The sequence below is a fragment of the Neovison vison genome, chromosome 5 (genome assembly GCF_020171115.1).
Source record: "Neovison vison isolate M4711 chromosome 5, ASM_NN_V1, whole genome shotgun sequence".
Taxonomy (NCBI): domain Eukaryota; kingdom Metazoa; phylum Chordata; class Mammalia; order Carnivora; family Mustelidae; genus Neogale; species Neogale vison.
Genome location: NC_058095.1, coordinates 113,284,837 through 113,311,287, shown reverse-complemented (window position 1 = coordinate 113,311,287; position 26,451 = coordinate 113,284,837). Strand labels below are relative to the sequence as shown.

At 40.6% G+C, this 26,451-nt stretch overlaps 1 protein-coding gene across 1 annotated transcript in view; it reads left to right on the top strand.

Moving 5' to 3' along the window:
* The first annotated feature begins 20,463 nt into the window (after window positions 1-20,463).
* TNFSF11 (TNF superfamily member 11) overlaps window positions 20,464-26,451 on the top strand; it is a 31,936-nt gene continuing 25,948 nt past the window's right edge. The window contains exon 1 of the mRNA XM_044250680.1: window positions 20,464-20,700. Coding sequence (XP_044106615.1) covers window positions 20,464-20,700 — 237 coding nt within the window. The remainder of the gene's footprint in view (window positions 20,701-26,451) is intronic.

Below are 26,451 nucleotides of genomic sequence, written 5' to 3'. Positions count from 1 at the left end.
AACAGGCTCCAAAAAATCCCACTAACCTTCAGGAATAAGAAACAAAGAACAGGAGTCTTGTCCTCAGCTTTCATTTTAAACAGAGCCAACTCATAAGAGCAGAGAAACTCTTTCTTATGTTTTTCCTGGAAGACAAAGCGTGGGCTTATGATCGCTAAGTGTGCTTTGTGGTCTCAATTTCATTGTCTACTCACTTATAAGGTTTTATTCTGTTTCTAGACTGAACCACTTTGAACTCTAGGAGTTGATAATACAGCATATTCTTCCACATACAGCAACAATTCCTCCGCCTTATGTCAGGAGACAAAATGGCAGCTCAGGTCACATGGAGGGCCCAAACGGAAGGAACACACGATCTCAGATTAGAAGCTGCAGATGGTCAAAGTCTATTTCTTTTCTTTAAATTGTTTTCTTCTTAAGAAATGTGAAGGCAGCACAAATGAAATATGCTTCCCAGTTCACGGGTCTCACTGAGGGTGACTGTCCAGGGTAACACCAGTCCTGATCCCTGTACCTTGGTCATGACAGCAACAACTTCATCAGCAGCATGATCCAAAATTTACATCCTTTTCCCTGGGATAAATTCTCTTTGAACGTGATGGAAATTATTCATCTCTAAATGGTAACAGGGTGTGATTGTTAAGTGCATGGAACCCGGAACCATCTGACTGGGGACAAATCCTTACACCTTTTTAGGTGTTAGGGATTTGGGATGTGACTTAACCTTCTGGGCCTCAGTTTCATTGTCTGTAAAATGGGGACAAGGGGCTATTCTGAAGGACTTTGATGATAAATTAACCGAGTCAATATATAGAAAATGTATTGTCCAGTAACCAGGACATAGTCAGGGCTGGATTTAATATTAACCATTACTATTTTGAAGTGTTCTCTTCACCAAATAAAGGAAACTGCTGAGAACATTACTGGCTTCTGTTATGGGTTTCATCTCAAACTCTTTTTCTCCTGCTGTTTTTCCTTTTCAGACTCTGTTGGAAATTATAAGCAAACATGCAAGTGATGCATGTATATTTAGTTTCACATACAACCTCATTGTTACTTCCTGGCACCTTTCCAAGATATCTTACAAGTTATCAATCTCGCCAGGACAGAGTGTGTTTTCTGACCACTTCCCCTTTGCAATTAAGGACTGTGACCACTCGCTTACGCACAGACTGAGACCAGCAGCCTTAACCCCAAAGGAGGTCAGAAACTCCCAGCTCTTCCCGCCGAGGGGGCTAGCCGAGAACCCGATACCGTCTGTTTTAAGGCTGTGGCTACAGACTGTGACCATAGGAACTGGGAACACCCACCAACACCCTGCTTCCCCCTGCCCCACTTCCTTCGCTTCAATGCCATTAGCATGGTTGCAATGCATTTGTGAATGTTTTGAGTGGAGTTAGGTTTCTGATGTTTATTGTTGAATTGCTAAAGATTTGGAGTGAAGACAAACGAACAGACAAACAGACAAGCAAAGAAACGTACAGAAAACACCCCTGGACAGACGAGCACTATGAGCAGACATGCTCAAGATCACCGGGGTCCATGAAGTTCTGGGCTCATACCAGAGCCCCAAGATTTGGTCAGTTGCTCCGCAAAGAAAACCTGCCTGAGACACACAGCAAGGAGGCTTTATGGAAACCTGCCAGTCTGGCCTTGCAGATAGGAGGTTGGGTGGTGATGAGTTTTCCTGTTTACCTGTTTACCATCTACCTTCAGGGAAGCATTGAATGCAGGACTGAAAGGGGCTACAGAGGACCATCTCCGCCCCTCTTTCCAGATTTGGTGTCGCAGTTAAATCCAGGGCTTTGCCTCTCTGATTGTTCTCTGCACCATGCAAAGCACAGAAAAGTAAAATAAACTCCCAAAGATTTCTCTCCTGAGAGTGTGGGAGGGCTTGGGAGTGAGGCTGGTTGGGCTGGCAATGGGAAGGTCAGGTTGCACTATAATCTCCACAGGCTTCCCCATCCGACTTCATCATGGTGCCTCTTACACATACTTATCCACATAAACTAAACTCCATGTGGCTAAAAGCTGTGTCTATGCTGTTTGCCACTGTATGCCCCATATCTACCACAGTGCCTGGCACGTACCAGACTCTTAGTGCATATTTGTTGAATAATAAATAAATGATATAAATGTCTACTAATAGATGCAAATATATAGGAGTTCATATGGTCTGGATTTAAAATATCTAGTCCAAAAAAAAACAAATAATAAAATAAAATAAAATATCTAGTCCCATTGTATTCATATCATACCAGTGTTTTGTTTAGTCTATGGTTACTTTATGTTTTTCTTTCCTCCCTTTTTTCTTTCTTCCTCCTTCTCTGCCTCTCTCCCTCTTCTTTCTCTCTTTCTCTCTTTCTTTCCCTCTTTCTCTCTTTCCTTCCTTCTTTCTTGTTAAAATAAGGAGAGCAACCTTTCAAGGTCTGGAGAGAGAATATATTTGAGATCAGTCTATGAAGGCTGTGTGAGATTTCCTTGGAGAATAGACTCCAAAGGCTCTTCCATCATATTTGAAGAGGCTTATAGTATGTAAGCTTCTCCATCCAAGACAGATGATACATTCCTTGGGAGTACAGGATTTTGTCACTCCTTTGAGAGAAGCTTAAAGTTTAAAGAAAGTGAAGTTACTGGATTTGCTGAGGAGGAAGTTGAATGGCACACTTTAAGATTATGAAAGGTTATGCTCTTTGAAGATGTGGTTGACTGAAGGAGTATAAATTATAGCTTAATATATAAATAAAGAGCCTAAAATTTTACCTTTTCATCTAGTAATTCTTCTAGGAATATAGCCTAAAGACAACACAGAAATCGACAAAAGATCCATAGCCAGTAAAATTCACCATATTATTGTATTTGAGAACCAAAAGTTGAAAACAATATTAATGTCCAGCAATGGGCAATGACTAAGTAGATTATGGGGTGCTTTCATTAAAGTGGAAAGTAGGACACCTTGTTGTGGCTGCTTTGATACTGTAGATACTTAATGGCCCTAAAGAACAAACCACTGAATTCGTAAGTTAAAGAAAAAAGTGATGTATGTAACACATGCATCATCCCTGGAACCCTACTTCTTCCTATCTTTGACTCTCACCCCAGGAACTTTAGCAACTGGCTGGGTTTTAAGGGTAGGATAAAGTTAGCTGATGCATACATAATTTGCATAATAATCTGATGCAAATAATTTTCATAAGCAAATAATTTAAAATCAAAGCTTAATTGTTTCTTTTTAGTGTCACCAAGTAGTTGTGTGTGTTAAAATAAACATGACAACTAAAATAATAGGGTCAAACCTTTACTTATAAGGGTGATATTTATAAAGAGTATTTATTGATGAAAAGGAATATTAGAATAATATCAAGTAAAAAAGGACACAAATGTGCATGTACAGTGTGATCTAAATAATATAAACATATTTATATAAATAAATACAATTTATTTATCTATGTATATAATGTATGTGCTAAATTATTTACATTGATTTTCATCATGTAATACTATTTTAATATATACAATTTAGTATTTACATTTTAATAATTTTATATAGATGTATATTGCTTTATATTGAATTAAAATATTATAATAAAAATATTGAAAATTAATTAAAATTACAATGTGAAGTATCTATATATGTATATATTTATTTTGGTTTTGTTTTTATTTTGTGTATTTCAGGTTTTATTTAACTTCTAGTCAGTTAACATACAGTGTAATATTGGTTTCAGGAGTAGAATTTAGTGATTCTTCACTTATATACAATACCCAGTGCTCATCACCAGTGTCCTCCTTAATACCCATCACCCATTTCGCTCATCCCCCAACCACCTCCTATCCAGCAACCCTCGGATTGTTCTCTATTGTTAAGAGTCTGTTTTCTAGTTTGCCCCTCATTTTCCTTTTTTCCCCCTATTTTCATCTATTTTATTTCTTAAATTCTGCATATGAGTGAAATCATTTGATATTTGTCTTTCTCTGACTGACTTATCTTGCTTAGCATAATATTCTAGCTCCATTCACATTGCTGCAAATGGCAGGGTTTCATTCTTTCTGATGGCTAAGTAATATCCCATTGTATATGTATGCTATGTCTTCTTTATGCATTCTTCAGTCAATGGACATTTGGGCTCTTTCCGTAAGTTGGCTAGTGTTGATAATGCTGCTATAAACAGTGGGGCATGTGTACCCCTTTGAATCAGTATTTTTGTATCCTTTGGGTCATTGTCTAGTAATGCAATTACTGGATGGTAGGGTAGTTCTATTTTTAACTTTTTATGGAAACTCCATTCTGTTCTCCAGAGTGGCTACACCAGTTTGCATTCCCACCTACAGTGTCTGAGGGTTCCTCTTTCTCCTCATCCTCATCAATACCTATTGTTTTTTGTGTTGTTGATTTTAGCCATTCTGACAGGTGTGAAGTGGTATCTCACCATGGTTTTGATTTGTATTTCCCTGACGATGAGTGATGTTGAACATCTTTTCATGTGTCTGTTAGTCATCTGGATGTCTTCTTTGGAAATAGACTTCATTTTTAGAAAAGTTCTAAATTTGCAGAAAAATTGAGAAGATAGTAGGGAGTTCCCATATGCCCCTCACTCAATTTCCCCTATTATTAACATCTTACATTAGCATGGCACATCTGTTACAATTAATGAATCATCACTGATACAGTAGTATTCATTAAAGCCCATGGTTTATTCAGATTGCCTTGGTTTTTTACCTAATGTCCTTTTCATGTTTGGGGATTCCATCCAGGATACCACACTACATTTATTGTCCTATCTCTTTAGGATACTCTTTGCTGCAACTGTTTCTCAGACTTTCCTTGGTTTTGATGACCTTGACAGTTTTTTTTAATTGAAGTGTAGTTGACATATAACATTATATTAGTTTCAAGTATATTGCTCATAATTTGATATTTGTATATATTTATATATTGCAAAATGAGCACCACAGTAAATCTAGTGAACACTTGTCACCATACACAATAAGAAGAACTGATTGATGAAAACTGTTTTCAAATAGTCAAAAAGAGCTCCTCACGTAAAATGTATGGCTGCTTCCTCCCTGAAGGTCATGTGGAAAGGTGCTCCCCTTTCTCCTGGAAGGGTTAGTGAATCTGATGAATGGGTTATCTGGACCATGGGCCACATTTTGTCTTCTAAATATCTGTTAAATTATGAAGATGGAACGAGGACAGTTAAATGCTGCCACAAGAAAAGGCCATGGTTTTTCTGGCAAGTGCACTACCAAGGAGGTGCTTGAATACCTGTCCCAATGGCCCACCTCTCTTAGTAATTCCCTATTTTCACACCCTTTCCCCGTTCAAGTCCCTTTTCAGAATGGACCCCCACTACAGCCAGAGGAATCCCTAAAGGCTGTCATTGATCTACTCCTCCTATGGCCTCCTACACATTGTGCAGACCCTGGTGCTTGGGTCTCCCAGTATTTAGCTAGGTGCTGGTGGATTCAATAACATACTTAGATAACAAAGCTGGAAGTAACCCAAATGAGTGTTTTCTTACCTTGCACTTGACTCTGACCCCTAGTCTCAATCCATAAGGTCCAGCTCTCTCAGGGGTATAAATTCAGACTAGGATAGGCCTCAGGAAACGGCAAGAATGGTTATATAGTGGCCTTAAGGGCTCTTGATATATGGCAAACTCTAATACAGTGATAATAATATGACAATAGTGAATAGCAAAAGGGATCTCATACTTGTGATGGGAAAGAAAATAAAGACATCTCATCTTCTGAGTAAAATTAAAAGTAATACCATTCATTTCGCTAATAATTTTGGCTATTTGGGTGCAGTACACAGAAGAGTGTGTTTGTACAGAACATATTTTATTCCTATGGATCTTGACAAAATACTATTTGGATCAGATCTACTTTCCATGGCAGCTGGGTTTTCCTAAGCCAGCTTTGTGTACTTTGGGAAACTCTCTGAGCTTCCCTGTCCTCCCTGGGGATAGGCTAGATCCTGGAAATTGTTTCTGGGGCTCTAAAGACCAATTCATTCTGGACAATGGGAAAAGAGGGACCAGTGAGAGAGAGATATCAGTGAATTGCTGTAACTTACTCATTGTATCTTGTATAAAAGTATCTAGGGGAGGAAAAATGACTCCAATCAGGGACAGAGGAGTGCCCTGATGTTTCTTCCCTCTCTATGATAGTAAAAGAGTGGGAAGTTACTATCTTCCCACTCAAGATAGTAAAAGAACTTAACAGGCAAAGAGATCATACCTCTCCTAAGAAGTTTGTGGTCCTACAGAGAAGGAGCTGGAAAAAAGCCTGTATTAGTTTGCTTAGGAATGCCATAACAAAGTACCATAAGCTAGGTTAAAAAATGGCAATTTGTTTGTTTGTTTTTACAGTTTTAGAGGCTCAGAGTCTAAGATCAGAATGTTGGGAAGGTTTGTTCCTTCTGGAGGCCCTGAGGGAAGTATCTTTTCCAGGCTTCTTCCCTTGTCTTATAGAAGGTGCCCTGTGTCTTCACATTGTCTTTTCTTTATATGTGTTGGTATCCAAATTTCCCTTATATGAACCCCAGTCATATCAGACCTCATTCTAACTTAATTATTTCTGTAAAGAATTTATCTCCAAATACAGTCACCTTCTGAGATTCTGGGGGTTGGGACTTAAAAAAAAAATACAAATTTGGGGGGGGATGCACAATTCATCATAATGAAGCCTGTTTATTTCTGATCATGGAATACTCTGGAATAGATGTATTCTCCACTCTTCCCTGCCTATAGGTCTGGAGTCCCCAACTCTTTACACCAGAGAGAGAGGGGTAGAGATAATCAACCAGCAAACATTGCATACAAGACTCCACTCTTCCAGAAGGTACTGGGTGAACCACCTCTTCAATCCCAGCCCAGACTGGACCTTGTTCTCTTTCTAAATGGAGCAGTTGCCGAAAAAGCAAAATTGTATGGTGAATCCAAAATAGTCCAAAGCTATGAAGCTGGGCAGTTTGGCTGTGTGGTGGAGCCCATTAATTATAGTGTGTCCTGATCGTGTTTATTTGTCTAAACTCTTCTTGGTATTGCAGAGCTGCACCCCTTGGACATTAAACAACAAAAAAGTGAGAACTCATGCCAGTCTAGTCATCTCCCCTGTGGCTCAGGTCTATGGGGGGCAGCACAGGGAGGTACATGTGCTGAGTCTCCCTGGGAGAGGCCCTGCATGATGTGGGTTCACCTGGGTCCCACAGAGAGAGATTATCCCAAGTATAGCTATGGGTCCCCAGAACCAGCCACCATCTCATATCATTAACCAAATGTTGTATAGATTAAAGTGATGTGTTGGGAATGAGGGGGATGGGTGATGAGGCAAAAGAAACACTCGCAAGCCCTCTCCTAATTGTCTTTTGTCCCTGCCCCAGACTGTGGTAAAATAGAGCAGGGACCAGCTGGTCAGCCTTGTTTGTTTAAGCTGTTGACTAATCTCTGAGTTCATGTGCTGAGCTGGTTCATGAAGTTCTTGAACTTTGATTATCCTTGGACTTTTGGCACAGTGAACATGAAATAAGAAACGGGTACTGTTTTGAAAAGAAGCCTATGAGATTGAATGAAGTGAATGTTTGATTTCAAATTAAGAGATGCAAGGAATTCAAATAAATTTGTACAATATTTGTTGACCACTACTCTGTGCCAGGCTCTGTGCTAGGCTCTGGGATCGGAGTGAAACTGAATTTTCTCCTCAGCTCTATGAAGAGCTCTACTCACTGAGGCTTTCTCAGTGGGCAACACTGATCCTGTTTCTCTGAAACAATGTTTTAAATGCAAACTACTAATAAGCATATATAAATCAGGAATAAAGAAAAGTATATATAGATCTGTGCTTTCCAGTATGGCAGCCACCAGCCTCAGTGACTGATGAGGAACTGAGGAAATTCAGTCCTCTAGTCGTATTACCCATATTTCAAATGTTCCATAGCTGTACATGCCTGGTGGCTACCATATTGCACAACACCAGTATAGAACATTCTCATCATGGCAGAATGTTCTCTTGGACAGTGCTGATATAGATAATGAACAAATGCATATGTTTTCACGTGGGATATTTTTCTTTCGAAAGCATTTTGTAAAATTCAACATACAGCACCTGGAAAGACCTGTTAATGTTGCTAATGTGTATCTCAGGACTGGAAACTTACTGAAGATTATCCAGATTAACCACCTGTCTGATAATTAGTCCACTCTACGACATCTCCACCAAGCCTCTATGTTGGGCTTGAAAATGTCAACAACAAACATTTGCCTTTGAAGGCAGTGGATGTTCTCAGTGAACTCCCCCTAGTCCAAAATGGTTAGTAAAATTTAGTACAAGGCTTTTGGAAAATATTAAGAAATTCCATATTCTTACAAATGCCTTTGCAGAAGAGTCACATGATTTCCATTATGGTTGTGTATAGGAAGAGTAATTGTCAAATGTAAATGCAAATGTCAAAAATAAAACGAAGTTCTGATGTCATCTGTCCATTTGTCCTGCAGTCTGCTACAATATTTTAAAAATTAAGTCTGGATGAATTAACACAGCCAAATAGATGACTTCTTTCCTGAAAGTGATCTTACACATTTCTCAATGATTTTCTTTTCCCAAAATACTTCAGCCATTGAAAAATGAGCAAATTTTCCAGATAAATAATTAGGTTTACCTTTTATAACACCACTGGTCAAGAATTATAATCAATCATGACAGAAATACTTTCGTGGAGTATCTCCGCTTGAGTAAGCAAGCATACTGATGCACTCCAACCTTTTCTAAAGGTCTTGTCCTTGCCAGCACCACGGTACTGAGCCAGGTCTTTGCACCACTGAGGTGCACGGGCTGTGTGACTCTGCAGCTGCCCTAATGTGTGACCCTATTGTCACTCTACTGTGCCTGCCTTCCTTGTTTGATCATTCTTTTGACTGCTCTCGCTAAGCACCTCTAGCTGCAGTTGGATAATATTTACTGGGTGATATTCTTTACTGCTCCGATTCTTCTCTTCTCTTTCTTTCTTTCTTCCTTTTTTTCTTTCTTTATTTATTTCAAGATTTTATTTATTTATTTGACAGAGACAGAGGGAGAGAGCACAAGCAAGGAGAGCAACCAGCAGATGCAGAGGGAGAAGCAGTCTCCCTGCTGAGCAGGGAGCCCAATGCAGGGCTCACCCCAGGGCCCTGGGATCATGATCTGAGCTGAAGTCAGATGCTTAACCCACTGAACCCCCCAGGCACCTATCTGCTGTTTCTTTTCATACATATTGGATTTATTTAAAGAAAAGAATCTGAAATGAGTATTCTTCTAAAATTTCTAGTTACTATTAAGTAGAGTACATCTATGTGGACAACAATCTGAATGGCTGATAAGTGATGCTGGGCAATAGTCATAGTCATAACAAGGACAAAAAGAAGAATGAAAAGAATGTAACATGCATACATTATGCACCATTCTAAGGATTTGTATACAATGATTCAAACTGTATTCATAACAACCCATAAGGTAAACATTTCTTTCTTTATTTTTTCAATGGCCTAATGAAGGCATAAGATACTTTGGTCCCCCAACCAGTAAATGGAAAAGCCTGGATTTAATCACAGGACATATAGCCCCAGAGTCCCTCTTTTTAACCATTTCATTTTAGGACAGAGTTTTAAAGTTTTCACTCCATAATACAGCACGGATGCAAGCATGTTAAATAACCACTTATTTCTATCCTCTGTTTTGCATGGGGGACCTTTGACAAAACCCATGACTGTTTTATGAGAGTCAGTTTGGTATAACAAAGAACATAAGGTCTACACTCAGAATGGATATGACATTTGTTCAGGCATCCAATACATACTAGTTTGAACAAAGTTCCATTTGAATATCTTTAGTTTTTAGTCCTTTTGTTCCACCTTTCCTAGAAGGCTAACAGTGCCCAATTTGCATGTGAGTATGCAATGAACCTTCATCATGGTGGTGATAAAGATGGTATCTGCCATACTGGTCATTTCTGAAATGTATTCACCCAGAAACATCTCGTCATATGTATTTTTGCATCTGTGCTGCTGTTTCAATGTTTTAAGATTAAAAGGACCACTTTATTCAATAACAATGATTAAGTGCCTAATATTTGCTAGGCATTTTGCTAGGTGATAAGTATGCAATAATGAATACAATAATGTCCTCAAGGCTCCCATGGTCTACTGGGAGGACAGTCATTTGTAAACAGATGAAATCACTAAAGAAATGAAGTAATGAAGTAATGAAGAAGGTGACAAGCTAAAGGTGAGTGAGGAATAAGAGAGGAAGGGCTGTTAGAAAAATCCAGGGATGTGGGAAAAGCCAGGAGACGATATTACCTGGACTGCGACTTGATGGTTGAGTAAGAGTCAACAGATCAAACAGAAGGGACAGAGAAAACGTCACAGGTGCACTCAGACCTATGGTGCGACATGGGGCTCATCCAACCTGCTCCTCCTCCAGGATTTCTCCCTTCAGTGAAGGGCATCCCTCTGCAGAAAATGAAAACCTGTGATGTATCATAGAGTCCTTCCTCTTCCTCACCGTCCACAGCCAGCCAGCCACGACACTCCATGCACTCTACTTCCTAAATGCTTCTGGGACCCATCACTTCCCCCCACCACTTCTGCCACCACCGTGGTTTCTTCTTGCCTATATTTGGCAATGGTCTCTTAGCCAGCTCCCTGCCTCCATACCAGCTCTGTCCATCTCTTTCCACTACCCACCTCCACACTCATTCTCCACATCACAGCCAAGGCATCAAATTGCAGATCAGAATATGCCATTTCTCTGAAGGGGGAAAAAAAAAAAAACGTGAAATGGCTCTCCCTTGCTCTTAGAATAAAATTTAAAATTTTATCATGACTGGCAAAAGCTTGGTGATTCAATCTCTGCTTATTTTTCTTGTCTCATCCTTACCCATCCCTTCCTCACAGTGTGATCAAGCTATACTGAACTTCTTGCAGTTCCTTGAATGCATCCTGTTTTGTTTCTGGGCCTTTACATGTGTGTTTTCACTAGTTTTGGATAACTATTACTCATCCCACAAGTCTCATCTTGAATATGGCTTCTCCAAAAAAAGTCTTTCCTGAACTCCCTAGTCTAGGTTAAGAACTTCTCTTCTGTGCTCCCAGAGCACATTTTACTAATTACCCTCTATGGTTAAGTGGCTGTTTCCTTGAGCAACAGTGTGTTAAAGTGGGACCAAAATACTTGGTGACAAGACTAGTTGAGAGAAGATACTTGTAGAGAAGGAACCTGGAAACTAGACTAAGGATAGAAATGATTGAGGATGAAGTAATCAAGAGATTTATTTTTTTATTTTTTGTTATTTTTTGTTTGTTTGTTTAGAGATTTTATGAGAAAGGCTTTGAGAGGGACTAGTTGGAGAGTTTGATATTTGTTCTGAAGTATGAGATGACAGAGACTGGGATTTCTCTGATGTCTAAGAAGACTAAAAGTAAATGGTTGTGGTTGGAGCTGCCTGTCTGTTGGCAGAGCTAAGATGAAGCTGTCCTGGGAGCAAAATATGTTTTCATTGACAACAAGGCAGGAGTGTGTACTGGGGACAAGATGTGGGCAGCCAAGAAGGAGACAGTCTGAGGATAATACTTAAAGAGATTTTATCCAAGAGGGCTTCTAGCCAGACACAGGCTGTGGCCAGAAGAAAGAAAAGGGAATATAATATTAGCTGCAGAAACTGAGGGGATAGTTATCTAAGGGAGAGGGAACTTAGGTTAGGTGATTTTGGTGGGAATTTTTTCAAGAAAGCATCAGAGTGCGCTATGAAATAATTAGCTCTGAATATTCATTCACCATGCCCCAAAGAGCACCAGCCTAGGTTATAACTGTAGTTCTAAGCAGAGAGAGGGAAGAAGATTCAACTTTAAATGGCATCAGAAATTTTATTAGTAGATCAATTCCTTCATTTAATTAGCAAACTGAGTGTGTTTTGAAGACCTGTAATCAGATAACTTTTTTATTACATAAATGTTAACAAGGAAATTATGAGACTCACATGAGACTTCCAGGGAAAAGGAGAAGAAAAATACAGATTACTGGCTGGCTTTATATTTTGGTTTTAGCAGTTTGAATGTTGTGTGCCTAAATGTGGATTTCTTTGTGTATATCCTGTTTGGGATTTTCTGACTTTTTCAATCCATGAGTTGCTGTCTTTATTCAGTTTGGAAATTTCTCTACATAATCTCCTCATAAGATGCTTCTTCCCTATTCTTTCCTTTTCTTCCCGAACTCCAATTACACATATGTTAGACCATTTGATAAAGTTCCACATATTTCTAGTGATATATTGTTTTATTTTCTAATTATTGTTCCTTTTTATGCCTCATTTTGGAAATTTTCTGTTGAACAGCCTTTGAATTCATAAACCCTTTTTCCCCTTTTTGTATCTAGTGTGCTATTAAGCTCACCCAACAAATTCTTAATTTCAGATGTCTTATTTTTATTTTATAGAAATTCACTTATTTTTAAACCATCCCATTTCTCTATGGAAATTTTATATCTTTTTATGTATTTTCTTTACCCTTTCCCTCTTCTTCTTCACCATAATTATTATAGTTACTTGAAAATCCTTGCCTACTATTTCCAATACTTGGGTCATCTCTTGGTCCACTTCTATTGGATGCTTTCCATCCTTCTTGATTATGAACCCACAGTCCAGCTTTCTATCATGTCAGGTAATTTTTAAATTGCATAATAAGCATTACATATAAAAGAACTAATGTAGATATTAACAGGCAGCTAAGGTGAAAAGGATTTCCATCCAATCAAAAGTCAAACTGGGTTGTAGCTTTAGTTTCAGTGCAGCTTTTGCTTCAAATATCTTGAAGGCTATATTTGCTTTGTGCTTATTCTAAATCTCTCTCTCCAGCAGTATTTTGAAAAAGTCCTAATGGCCACTGTGAACTTAATGGCTTCCCAATAATAAAAAATGTCCTGGGGTGCCTGGGTGGCTCAGTGGGTTAAAGCCTCTGCCTTTGGCTCAGGTCATGATCTCAGGGTCCTGGGATCGAGCCCCACATCAGGCTCTCTGCTCAGCGGGGAGCCTGCTTCCTCCTCTCTCTCTGCCTGCCTCTCTGCCTACTTGTGATGTCTCTCTGTCAAATAAATAAAATTCTTTAAAAAATGTCCTGATGACATCAGTGGTAATATTAGTTGAATGTGAGTTTGGGGTGTTATATAATGAAATATGTAAACATTGGGAAGATCTGTGGAATTCAGTGAATGAATGTTTTCCAAATGACCATGCCCAATATTACAAAGTCATCCCTGGGGAAGAGATGCATTCAAAGAAAAAAATAGACCAATGGATATTATTGTAATGGAGGAAGAAAACTTCACTGAAGATTTTAGATGCCACAGTGCATCTAAATATTGGCTAAAAAATGACCACTTGTTGAATTTTAGGATAGTAGAAAAGGAGAACTCTGCAATTATCAGGAAAGGCAATGAAAATATTCCTCCCTTTTCTAATTATATGTTTGTGTGAAGCTACATTTTCTTCATACACTTCAAGAAAAACAATGTATCACATCAGAATGAATGCAGGAGTGTACAGAATAAGGTTGTCTTCCATTAAAGAAATTTGTAGGGTGCCTGGGTAGCTCAGTGGGTTAAGCCTCTGCCTTTGGCTTAGGTCATGATCTCAGGGTCCTGGGATAGAGCCCCACATTGGGGCTCTCTGCTCAGCAGGGAGCCTGCTTCTCCCCCTCTCTCTGCCTGTCTCTCTGCCTACTTGTGATCTCTTTCTCTGTTAAATAAATAAACAAAATCTTTAAAAAAATTTGTAAACATAAACAATGCAACTCTATTTGCCAATACTTTTATTCTTAAAATGATAGTCATTTTTCATAAAATATGTTACATGTTGTTACCACAAAGAGTAAAAAAAGTCTCTGTTTAAATATCTAATATGGTAAATACTAATAACTATAACCCACATTAAAATATTCAGCTCTTTGAGACACCTGGGTGGCTTATTTGGTTAAGTGTCTGACTCTTGATTTCAGCTCAGGTCATTATCTCAGAGTTGGGAGACTGACCCCCATGTGGGGCTCAATGTTGAACACTGAGTGTCGAGCCTGCTTAAGATCCTCTCTCTCCCCTTCCCTCTGTCTCCTTCCCATCAAGCACGCATTCTCTCTCTTAAAAAAATAAATAAATTTAGCTTTTGGGGGTGGTCTCTGGTTTTTAAAAGAGTAAAAAGTTTCTGACACTAAAATGTTTGAGAACTGCTGCTATATAATTACATAAAATCTGAAAGTCACTCAAGTTCAAGTTTCGTTATGTCCTATAAGCTTGATATAAAGATTTTACAAAATTAGCAGTAAAAAATGCATTCTTCATTATTGTGCTGGCATGTTATACCTGTAAGTTTGCTGTGTACATTTTCCTAATCTGATTAGGTCATCAAAATATTTACAGAGATTGAGAGAGTGGCATTACTTGGGGACTTTCCTCTTTAACACTCAGTCTTCTCCCCAGTGCAGCCCTCTGTTATTAGAATGCCCAAATCATTTGCATATTCTTTTCCTCTTTATAAATTTATTTTATTTTTTTAATTATGATTTTAAAATTTCAGTATAATTAACATACAGAGTTATATTAGTTCCGGGTGTACAACATAGTGATTCAACAATGCTATACATTACTCAGGGCCTATCATCCCTTTTACCTATTTTCCTCATGCCCCCACCCACCTCATGGGCAACCACCTGTTTGTTCTCTATAGTTAAGAGTCTGGTTTTTTGTTTGTTTGTCTCCTTTTCACTTTATTCACTTGTTTTGTTTCTTAAATTCCACATATGAGTGAAATCATATGGCATTTGTCCTGCATATTCTTTTCTTTATCTCTTCATTCATTCTACAAACATTCTTTAGGCACCGTGTTAAGACAGTAGGAAAACAAAGATAACTTCCCTCAGGAGCTAACGGCCTAGTAGGTTAGACAGAGAAGTAAATTAAGGATTATAAAAAAGCTTCAGAGATATAACAACATATACACATAGTGTAACAAAGAATCATAGAGAAGTGATGCCTGGCCTCTGGAAAAGTAGTAAGAAAAGCTTCATAAAGACAAAGGGGCTTGGCTGTGTGTTTGAAGATATGCCAGTAATCAGATGAAAAATTCAGGAAAGGTCAATCCTGACAGAAAAGACTGAATGACCCAAGGTAGAGAAGTAAGAAAGGGGAGGGTGCAAGCAATTCTGTGTTACTGGGGCATAAGGGTGAAAGGGTGGAGGGTGGAAAGAAACAACGAGGGAAGGAGGAACAGAAATTGCTAGGTACACGGGAAGGAGCTCGAGCGTCATCTGATCGGCCAGTGGACTTGAAGGGGACTCCACGAAGCCCTAGCAAGGACTGAAAGCTTCAGGTCTGTGGGAATGCTTTGTATGGGCAGCATGCAGCCTTAAAATGGATAGGAATGCTCTTCTCCAATTTGCCAGTCTTCTGTGTCCTCTATGGTCTTGTGTCTTCTCTCTCCTTACCTGTTCCATCAGTCTCTGGATGTCCCCCTGCCTGCTGGCCATTGTACTGGCACTTAGGCCATTTGTATTGTACTGACCACTTGGGTCCCACAGGTTTCTCTCATCAAGTTTTTAACCACATCTTGTTCATTAAACCCTTTATATATGAAGTGCTCCACCCCATCCCATCCTCCTCCCCCCCAAAACTAGAAAATTAGAAAATCAGTGTCAAATCCCTTTTCTGGAGATTTGCAAGATGCTTTTGTACATTACTGCCACTGATAAGATCTGCATTAAATAAAAGCCAACCGATTTTATATCCAAGCTAATCTGACCACGGGACCATCTCCTTCATTTAAGTGAATGTCAAGTAACATCTAGAGCAGTCATTTTCAGAGTGTTGTTGGGGAATGCCCAAGAGTCTCTGAGATTCTCTTAGGGGTTCTGTGAAGTCAGAAGTATTTCCTAGTGGGATGTCTGGGTGGCTCCATTGGTTAAGTGTCTGCCTTTGGCTCAGGTCATGATCCCAGGGTCCAGGATGGATCCCCATGTTGGGCTCCCTTTCAGCGGGGAGTCTGCTTCTCCCTCTCCCCCCTTGCTCATGGTCTCTCTCTCTCACAAATAAATAAATAAAATCTTTTTTAAAAGACAAGTATCTCCTAATAATATTACAACATTATGGTCCTTTTTCCTTTTCATTCTCCAAGAAGGTACAGTGGCGTTTCTAGAGGCTGTATTATGTTCAGTATTTTTTTTTAATGTTATGTCAGCCACCATACAGTACATCAATAGTTTTTGATGTAGTGTTCTGTGATTCATTGGATGTCCAGTATTAAAACAGATTAAATACAGAAATGGATAAGCCAGATAATAATGGGATTTTAAAAAATGTAAAACAGTGCCACTTTTCTCTCTACTTAAAAAAATATAAATGAAAAAAATATATATATAAATGACTTTTTAAAAAGGTTATTATTTATTTATTTAACAGAGAGAGAAATCACAAGTAGGCAGAGAGGCAGGCAGAGAGAGAGAAGGGGAAGCGGGCTCCCTGCTGAGCAGAGAGCCCAATTCGGGGTTTGATCCCAGGACCCATGAGATCATGACCTGAACTGAAGGCAGAGGCTTAACCCACTACCAACCCAGGTGCCCTATAAATGACTTTTAAAAATAAAACTCAACTGTGTTAACATGTTAATAGATTTTTAAAAAACCACTCAGTTTAGATTTCTACAATGCCAAATATTCACAGATGCAACTCACATGAGCAAAAGTCCTTTGGGGTCCTCATTAATTTTTAAGAATAGAAAGCAGTCCTGAAACCAAAGAGCGTGAACACCACTGACCTGGCAGAGTCACTGGTCGTGAGTAACTGGTATTTTTGCTTGCCCAGTAACACAGCATCAATTCTTTGTATTTGATCTCTGCAATTTAATTTTCCTTTGGGAGTTATCTCTCCTCTCTTCATAGCCCATAGGTTCCAATTGGGTTAACTCAAATCTCTTGGCTCAAGGGAAAGGCATCTGATGAAGGCTTGTGCCCAACCATGCCTGAATCTAGACCTAATGCTACATTTTTCAACGACATGCACCAATAAATCATCCCTTGACTCCAAAGGATTTTCATCTTAATACACCAGGGTACCAGGAAATGCAGCATAAAAAATGTTGATCTAGTCGTGTTGAATGTAGCTGAGTATTGTCATAAACTTGAATCTTCAATAGTGTTTTTGGTCTTGACATCTCTTAATACCTTAGTTCACTAGGGCTCTGACTTAATTATTTTGCAACTTAATAACAAAGTAACTACTTAATTGATGTGTTAAGGTAATAATAAATCTATATATGAATTCACAGTAAGACAGACAGACATGTTCAATTGGGAAAATGTATTAAACGAAGAATTATAATAAAATAATGATTCTCTGCCTAAGATAGACCCCTGGTCACTCCCTCAGTAGCTATTATTCAGGGATTAGTTTTAATCATTATCTTTGCCTAGGAAGTCTGTCCTGACTCTCGATAATAGGTTGGCACCCTCCGCCACCGCCATTACTAAAATATTTTCATCAATTCTTGCACTTTGGCTTTAGAACCCTCATCATAGTTTTAGTTAATTAATTGATGAGTTGTTTGATATGTTACCTTCCCATCAGACTGTTTATCTTGATCACTGCGTCATTAGGTGTATCGTGGGTTTCCAGGAATGTATCTGTGAGTGTATGAGTGTCATAACAGGAGGAGTTAAGGGTGCTGTGGGGGCATAAAACAGAAGGAGCACACCCAGGTCAGGGGCATGGAGAGGACTCCTGGAGTAATGATACTGGAGCAGAAAGAGGGAGGTTGAGTAGGAGAATCACCCAGTCATGGAGAGAAGGGAGACACACCACAGTGAAGGGTAATATTCGAAGCTGATATAGAACAGGAGTCTTGAGCCAGATTGTGAAGGACCATTGGAGGTGTGTATCTCAAGAGTTTAACTTTATACCAAAGACACTTGGAAGCTATTAGAGGGTTGGAAGTAGGGAAATTATATTTATTTTTTGCTTTAAAAGGGAATCCCATTCAGTGTGTGCAGATACGCTGAGAGGCAAGCAAGTCTGGAGGAAGTGAGACCAGTTAGGTAGCATGATTAATTAGGAAAACAAACAAAACAGAACAATGTGGCTTAGACTAGGGTGGTGGCAGAGTCTCCATCAATAATATTTTTACTTGACACATATTTACTGTGCACCTACTATAGACCAGGCAACATTCTAGGACATGGGGATATAGAGATGAATAGTACAGATAAAGTTCTTGAGCATGTGGGGTTTATGTATTGATTAAGATGTGGAATGCTGACAAATGAACAAGCAAATAAAGAGGTTGGAAAGGTTCATTACCTTCAAAGAAGCAACAAAGGGAATGTCATTAATTTCCAATCCAACCTATGCATGCCAGAATACAATGAGATGGAATCTTTAGGTTACTAAAGGAACATACGTCCCAAGCAGTAGGAATATCACATGAAGAATTCTGTACAAATGTAACATGGGTCTAATATATGAAGCTACTGTGTCAAACATACCCGAACATGATTCAGAGATTGAGGGTCCCTCTTGTAATCTGAGGATCATGATGGCAAGGAATAAAAACGTATAAAACACTGGAAAAAATCGAAGGGATTACAGAGAGGTCGTGTGGGTTTAGTTGTTGTTATTACTATTACTATTATTTGAGAGAGAGCGTGTGTGCATGCACTTGCCCGAGGAAGGAGGAGGAGCAGAGATAGAGGGAGAGGGAGAGAATCCCAAGCAGGCTCCACTCTGAATGCAAAGTCTGACACAAGGCTCAGTCTCAGGGCCCTGAGATCATGACCTGAACTGAAATTAAGGAGCCACCCATAAGCCCCGGGGTTTAGTTGTTATAATGCACTTTATATTTCACTGATCTTAATAAAGATTTACCAAAAAGTTGTAATACAGAATTGTTTTCTAAAAGAAGAATAAAAAGGAAAAAGAGGAGGAAAAATAACATCTTATCCTCAAAGTTAACAAACAAAAAGCAGCGAAGAGGCCCAGGTCTGCACGGAGTAGAGGAATCATGCTAATCATTCTACACTGGAGTTTGAAAAATTTTTTTCCCTTCTTTTCCTACCAAATTTGTTATACATACACCTATAAATGCTAAAAGCATTTTCTAAAAAATTTGAACAAACCATTTCATTTGTACAGATGCTTTTTAAATTCCAACCCAGTTTCTCTTCTTCAACATGTGCTGTGTTCTAAGTGTTCACCTGAGCACACGAGCTTTACTAACCCAGGGTTGTGTCACTTGTGAGAAATCTTGCCTGGAGAATGGCCCACTAGAGAAGGATGCGGAAAGAGAAAAGAGGGTTTCTAAAAACCGGTGAAAGTTTTCTTCAGGGATGAACATGTCACTTACACTTTCAAACTTGTGGAACATTCCTCTTTCTCCATTCACAGTTATGAGCTCTCCTGGGGCTCCCTACATCTTGGTGTACACCCCTCTTATCTTTAGGACACTGAAGGAAAACAACCGTCAAGCAGTAGGAATGGCATGTGACAAACCCTGTCGGAATGTAATATACGGTCCTATATAGGAAGCTACTGGAGCCTACCCTGCTCTCTGTACTGCTTCCTTTTCCTAGCTCAGAGTTGGCGCCTACAGGTTCTCTGCTCCCACATTCAAAACTGCCCTACTCAAAGCCACTACGAGGGTGCAGAAAAGGGATTTGGTGCAGGAGTTCTGGTTTTCTAAGGTTGCCAAGATAATTTGGAACCTATATTTAGAGTCATGATAGAGGCTGCATTCTCAGGATCCCCAAGGATATTCCTGGCTGAATTTCTTTTGGGGTGATGGAGAGTAGGAAGAGATCCCCCAAGAGATCACCAAGTCCAGCTTTCTTAATTCTATAGGAGAAACTGAAGCTTTGGGAGGCTGACTGCCTGGCGCAATGCCTGTATCCTAATCCTTAGGATAAGGATAAGGATAAGGATAACCTTTATCCTTATTCCGAGGCCCCTCTGCATCTCTCCCCCCCCACACACACACCCCCGGCCCATCTCTTGGCAGCTCAGGATGAGCTAGCTAGTGGAGTCTGGCTCCGCGAGAACAACCCAACTCCCTCTCCTTTGAGAGCGCTGATGGGGAGGAGGCCATTCAGTGAGAGAACGCGAGGGAGGAGAAAGGAAGGAAGGGAAGCCAGAGGTGGGAGTGGAAGAGGCAGCCTCGCCCGGGGCTGATTGGCTCCCGAGGCCAGCCCTCGCCAGCGGTTTATAAGAGTTGGGGTAGCAGGGCGCCCTGCCCGCTCGCCCGCGCGCCCCCTGAGCTGCGCCCGGCTCCGAGCGCCCCACGTCGAGGCCCGTCTGGCCCCGCGCCGGCTCCGCGCCGTCTTTGGAGTTGGTGGCGGGCAGAGGCAAGGGAGGGCGCCAGCCAGGGAGGCGAGCGCCGCAGCCAGCCGGCCGAGCGCCATGCGCCGCGCCAGCCGAGACTACACCAAGTACCTGCGCGGCTCGGAGGAGATGGGCAGCGGCGGCTCGGGCGCCCCGCACGAGGGCCCCCTGCACGCGCCCCCGCCGCCCGCGCCGCCCGCGCCGCACCAGCCCGCCGCCGCCGCCGCCTCCCGCTCCATGTTCGTGGCCTTCCTGGGACTGGGGCTGGGTCAGGTGGTCTGCAGCGTCGCCCTGTTCCTCTACTTCAGAGCTCAGGTGAGTGCCGGCCTCCCCGGAGGTCCGCCCACCTCATCCCTCCCGCGCCTGTGGGAAACTGAGTCTGGACGCCGGCTCGGCTCCCCCAGTCTTGCATATGCCCGAGGGGAAAGTGACTCCGAAGAGGGTGCGTCCGACTCGGGGACAGCCCGGCGCGGGGCCCGGCGCGCTCGCCTCCGCCGTCCGCTCCCGCCCCTGCCCCGCAGCGGGCGGAGGCTGGGCTCGCCTGGCCTGTTGCGTTTGAATTTCCCCCGCGATGCAGCATTGGCCGCTCACCTCTAATGGATGATTACACGGTCTCCCTACAGACCCTTCCATTTCTAATTTGGAGCTAAGAATGAACTGAACATCCACTTAGGGAAAAAATCGAGAGCTTGGGCGGCGACCCTTTCCCTTTCCGCCCACCACCTGGAGAGGGTTTGGTCCTGGGGCTGGCTGCTTTGCAGGGGTGTGTGTGGTGGTGGTGGCGGTAGCGGGGGGTGCTCCCGGCAGCGGCGCTGGAGGGAAGATCGCGTGCGCAGGCAGCCCCTGAAGCAACCGGTGGTGATGCCCAGGGCGCCAGATGGGCCGAGTGACACAGCGCGGCCAGAGCAGCCTGGTTGTGGCTCGGGGTGAAAGAAGAGGGAAGGACCCTGTGCCGTCCCACTGAGGTGGGCGGAAAAAGGAAGCAAGGTGTGTGTGATGGTGGTGAAGTTCTCACCCTTGACACAGCCTCGCTGCCATCTAGCAAGTAAGTAAACTGCTAAGAGATGAGAAAGAGGACTGGGAAACTGCAGGGAAAGATAGTAGAAAGGAAGGGGTAAATCTGTAATATTATGCTTTCTGGTGGTTTATGCTCTTGTGTTTTCTTGGAAATTGCAGTGCAGTTGGTTGGATTCATTCAAATGTTCTTGTCTGGTGCTGTGAACTCTTTCTCAGAGGAAGTGGAGGGCTGACTGTGCAAAAAAAAAAATTTTTTTTTTTTTTTATGGGAAAAGAGAGTTGGGTTTGGGCTCCATTGGTTTTCAGATTCAAAGGTGATTACTAAACCAAATTGGATGCATCAAAACATGGCATTGCTTGGATTGTATGGGTTTTTGACATGGGCCAGAGTCTTGAACTCCATTACTTGTAATCATGGGCTTTTTGTTAAATATTCATTATCCACTGTTTTGTGTTTTATAGAGCAAGTCTGATTACCTACTTCTTAAAAAGGTAGAAATACTATGAGCAATACTTTAGGACACTTGTATTTGCATCTTATTTAAAATAATCTCTATTTATTGAGATATTTTTCTTTAAAAAAAAAACTTTTGTAACAAAGACTACACACATCTATATGAAAGTGATGAAATGTTTTTCTTTCATCAGAGGTTGCTTCCGTCAGGAATGAGTGGTTCACCCATGTTCACACCCAGTTTTCTCCTCCCATGTACAGTCTGTATATACTGAGGGTCTACACTGCAGATGAGACTATTAAGTGCTATGGGATGTGAGTTAAGGATCACGAACTCAACATACAATGTTCACCTACTATGTGCATCGCACAGTGGTAGGTAATGGAGGGACCTATAACAAACGACGTAAAATTCTTAGTCAAACAGGAGAGCAGCATTCAAAAAAAGGACAGAAGATGTAAGTGTTCTCTACTCCTTTTTTCTGTTTTAACACCTTAGGGATATGACATTTCGTAGCAGTGATAGTGAAGTAAGTGTTCGGCCACGAAAGAGCAGTGGGGAAATGAATGAGCTCTAGGGAAGATAAACAGCTTAGATTGGTGGGAACCATGGAAACGGGTGTGGCCATGTAGAAAAAGAGTGGTGTGCTGGGCACTTCGGACAGACGTTCTGCTTCTCCAGGGCATTATTCATGGTTTGGTAGGCTCAAGGGGGCTGTCTGATGATCACTTACCATAATTTAGCCATTTTGACGTTATATGAGTAGTAGTGAAGTGCTCAACATTTCTTTCCAAACTAAACGGGCCAATTAGTGAGCCTACCTGGAAAATTCTCATTTACAGATTTTTTAAAAATGTATTTATTTATTTATTTGACAGAGATCACAAGTAGGCAGAGAGGCAGGCAGAGAGAGAGGAAGGGAAGCAGGCTCCCTGCTGAGCAGAGAGCCCACTGCGGGGCTCCATCCCAGGACTCTGGGATCATGACCTGAGCGAAGGCAGAGGCTTTAACCCACTGAGCCACCCAGGCGCCCTCATTTACAGATTTAATGTCATCAGATTTTACAGATACAGTCATGGGTTTCTCTAAGGCTTGTGCCAAATATATTAGCCATGACTCCTGGAACCCGTTTTTGTATTGCATTTTAAAAGGGGTGTCTTCTTTAGGGAAGAAGTAATATCAGAAGCAGTGTGTTCATTGGAAGACACATAATGAGGCTGCATTTTACTGAGTATATAGTATCTACCTTTGATACTTAAAGGAGTCCTAATCCTTTACAGATACCTTCCGAAGTAGGTACAAGTGAAATGCTAGGATGTCTGGAATTTGTTTCAAAATAATAGGTGGGGAGGGTCCAGGGTAGGGAAGTTCTTGCTTATAGATGAAATAGGATTGGCCATGGGTTGATAGTTGTTGAAGCTTGGTGATAGGTTTGTGGGAGTTCATTCTACAGTTCTTTCTAGTTTTATGTATGCCTTTCAAAGTTCTTCTACCTAAGAGAATAAACTCATTTTGAGCCATCACTAATGTAACATTTTTCATTTTTACTCATATCAACTCCTTTAGATTAGAACTTGGTACCAAATAAGAGATTTTTTTTTTTAATTTTTTTTTTTTAGTTCCACTAATGTTGTATCAACTACTTGGGGTTTCTAAATGCATCTAGATTAGAGTAAAATCATTTAAGACCAAGTAATATGTTTGCAGTTTATAGTAAACAAACGAGAAAAAGGAGCCTATTTTATTGTTTTTGTTGGGGGGGTGCTATATAATTCTTCAAGGAAAAAAAAACCAGTTTATTTAGTTTTATATGCATTTAGAAGAATGTCCAGGATAGTGTAAAAATTTCAGTGACTTTAAAAAATGTTTCCCCTTCTCAACTCCTGTTTGAGTAGTTAAAAATGAATCAGCCTCCTGAATGTTTGCAGATCGCCTATGCCCAGACTGAAAAGAAAAAAAAGGACTAGATCTAAAGTAGATTGGCTTTTCCTCCACCAACCTTGCCAAAGAAAAAAATAGCATGTGGTTTGTGCTATATATTTACCACATAGTATTCATACTTTGGTTTGCAAAGAAGAAGGAGGGAAAAAAACCTTCCAAAAAGTTGCTTGTAAAATGTATGCGTGTAGTATTCTTTCTTTCTTTTCTTTTTAACATCCATATAACCATATTCAAAGTTTGGAGTTTAGCTACATGATAAGGTTTTCAGAAAACTCAATCTCTGTTGCCCTTTGAACTCCTTCCCCTAAACCCCAAGTATGCACACCAACCTCCCTGGCTGTTTGTTCCCCCAACCAGAGAGCAGTCACTACTTCGACTCTGATGTGCACGCTGCCTGTTTGAGAAAACAGATAACCAAGTACACAAATGTCAAGCATCCTGCCTCATTTAACCCTACACATGATTACATTTGAAGGAAGTTTTTTTGTTTTAAAGACTTTCATTTTGTATGAACTGCATCATCTGATAAATGCATTTTTAAAGTCTTTAAAATCAGATATTCAAGGTTTATAGATGTTCAGACATTTCTAGGTAAAATGAATTCATTTGTAACTAAGTTTACAGTGAAATTTTTTTTTTTTTTTTGATGAGCTTCTTCGTTTCTCTGTTGAGTACCGTAAGTTCAAGGATGGAAGAATTGCCTGTTTTGCTCACTATATCATTGGCAGCATCAAGCCCAGGGCCTGGCATGTTCAATTTACTGAAGAAACTTTTCAAATGATTTACAACACTAGAAATTTGCAATGTGGAAGTTATCTAATGAGTAGCTAAACTAGACTAAAAAGTAGCATATTTTTCAGTCATGCAAATTCCCTTTCTGGGCTCTGGTGTCTGGAGAGAGGGTGTGGGACAGGAGAGTCCTTGGTTCAGCCACAGGACCAGCACTATGGAATGCCCCACACCTTGCCCTGAGGTCTTCCCATTATGGAGACAAGAGCAGAGCAGAGTCCCCTCACCCCACCCCACTCCCACTGCTGTGTGTGGTCTGCTGGTTTCCACTCAACTCCTCTCTTTTCTCCTGGTCTCCATTTTTGGGAAGGGGGAGCTATAAACACTGGAGCAAGAAAGATGTTTGGTTGCAACTTAACAAGACATTTCTAACAAATGGCTTTTAAGTAAACAAAATAAATTACTTTATTGAAATTAATGATGCCATGCTTTCATGATTTCTTTTGGGAAAACAATTGATGATTTTTATATATGTTTTAGTTCTCATGTTACCTTCCTAAACAATGGTTCTCCAGTGCACATTTGAAGCCCTTGGCTAGAGAGATTTAGTTGGCGCCTGCCCTCAGGGATGTGGGTTCTGTTGGCCGGAGGTGGCATCTGGGTATGGAGACTTTTTAAGAGAGAGGGGACAAAATCTTTTGTTACATTTCTTTGCATCAGATCATTAGTCATCATGATTGTCACAAGATTTTTGTACTAACTGCTATTGCTTATGAAAAAAAAAAAATTAAAATTGTTTTCCAAGGAAATTTCGAGACATTTTGCGAGCAGAAAATCTCTATTTGTACCTTTGATATTTGAAAGCATTTCTTCTCAAACTTTCATGTACATAGAGAGGACTAGGGATGTAGTTAGGATGCAGATTCCCAAGCAGCATGCCAGGGACCTGCCTTTCCAAGACTCTGGTGCAGAGTCTGAATTTCCAAGGAGCTCCAGGTGAGCCTGTGAAGCTACAAGTACTCAGACTGTACTTCGAGTAGCGACAACATGGTGGACAACACTGCTTCTGGTTAATGGCCCTTAGTCTGTCAGCAGGCCTGGAGTTCAACCAATTTCAGGGTCCCCAGGCATTTCCCTCCAATCTCTGCATTGTTCCTGTAGCTCAGAAATTTCTGGTGGTGAGCCAACTGAGGCCTTGGCATGATTCTTCCTTCTTGAGGTCTGAACCCAGTGACCCTTCATATCAGCTGCCCAGGCTGCTCTGATTTTGTGGGAAAGTTAGTGGCTTAAGTGAGATTTAAAAAAAAAAAGTGTGATCGAAAATCTTTCCTAATATAAAAACTCACATGTTCTGAATTATGCTGATTATTTTAAAGAAAATATGAGAAATAAATACGGATTGCAGATAGTTTTGCTTTGTGAAGGACACCTCTCCCATATGCAAGACTGAAATAAGAGAATCTGTATTAGTGGGCGCACATATGTTGAAAGGTTATCATTCATTTCGAGAATCTCAGATATAGGTAGAGTACTTACAAGTTTATTTCTGATGGTTGGTTAATAAACCTGTGCATCTTTTTGATTACTTTCACTAAGATAAACCAGGCACTGAGAGAGCTGGTATTAATTCACTGAACTTATAAACTTCTACAATTGTTCCTTTCTTCATCTGGTTTGTACCTAATAATGAGCTAACACACATGAGATACCTTGAATTTTTGAAAGAAGATGACAATCAGTTAAACAATTATTATTAAGACAATTGATAGTTAATTATCTCTACCCTTTACTTGGCAGTTAAAACTGCTACAAGGGTTTGTCAGAACCCTGGGAGGAGGGGGAAGACAATTTCAAGAGTAATACTTAAAAAGATGTGTATGCATGGGCGCCTGGGTGGCTTAGTGGTTTAATAAGCCTCTGCCTT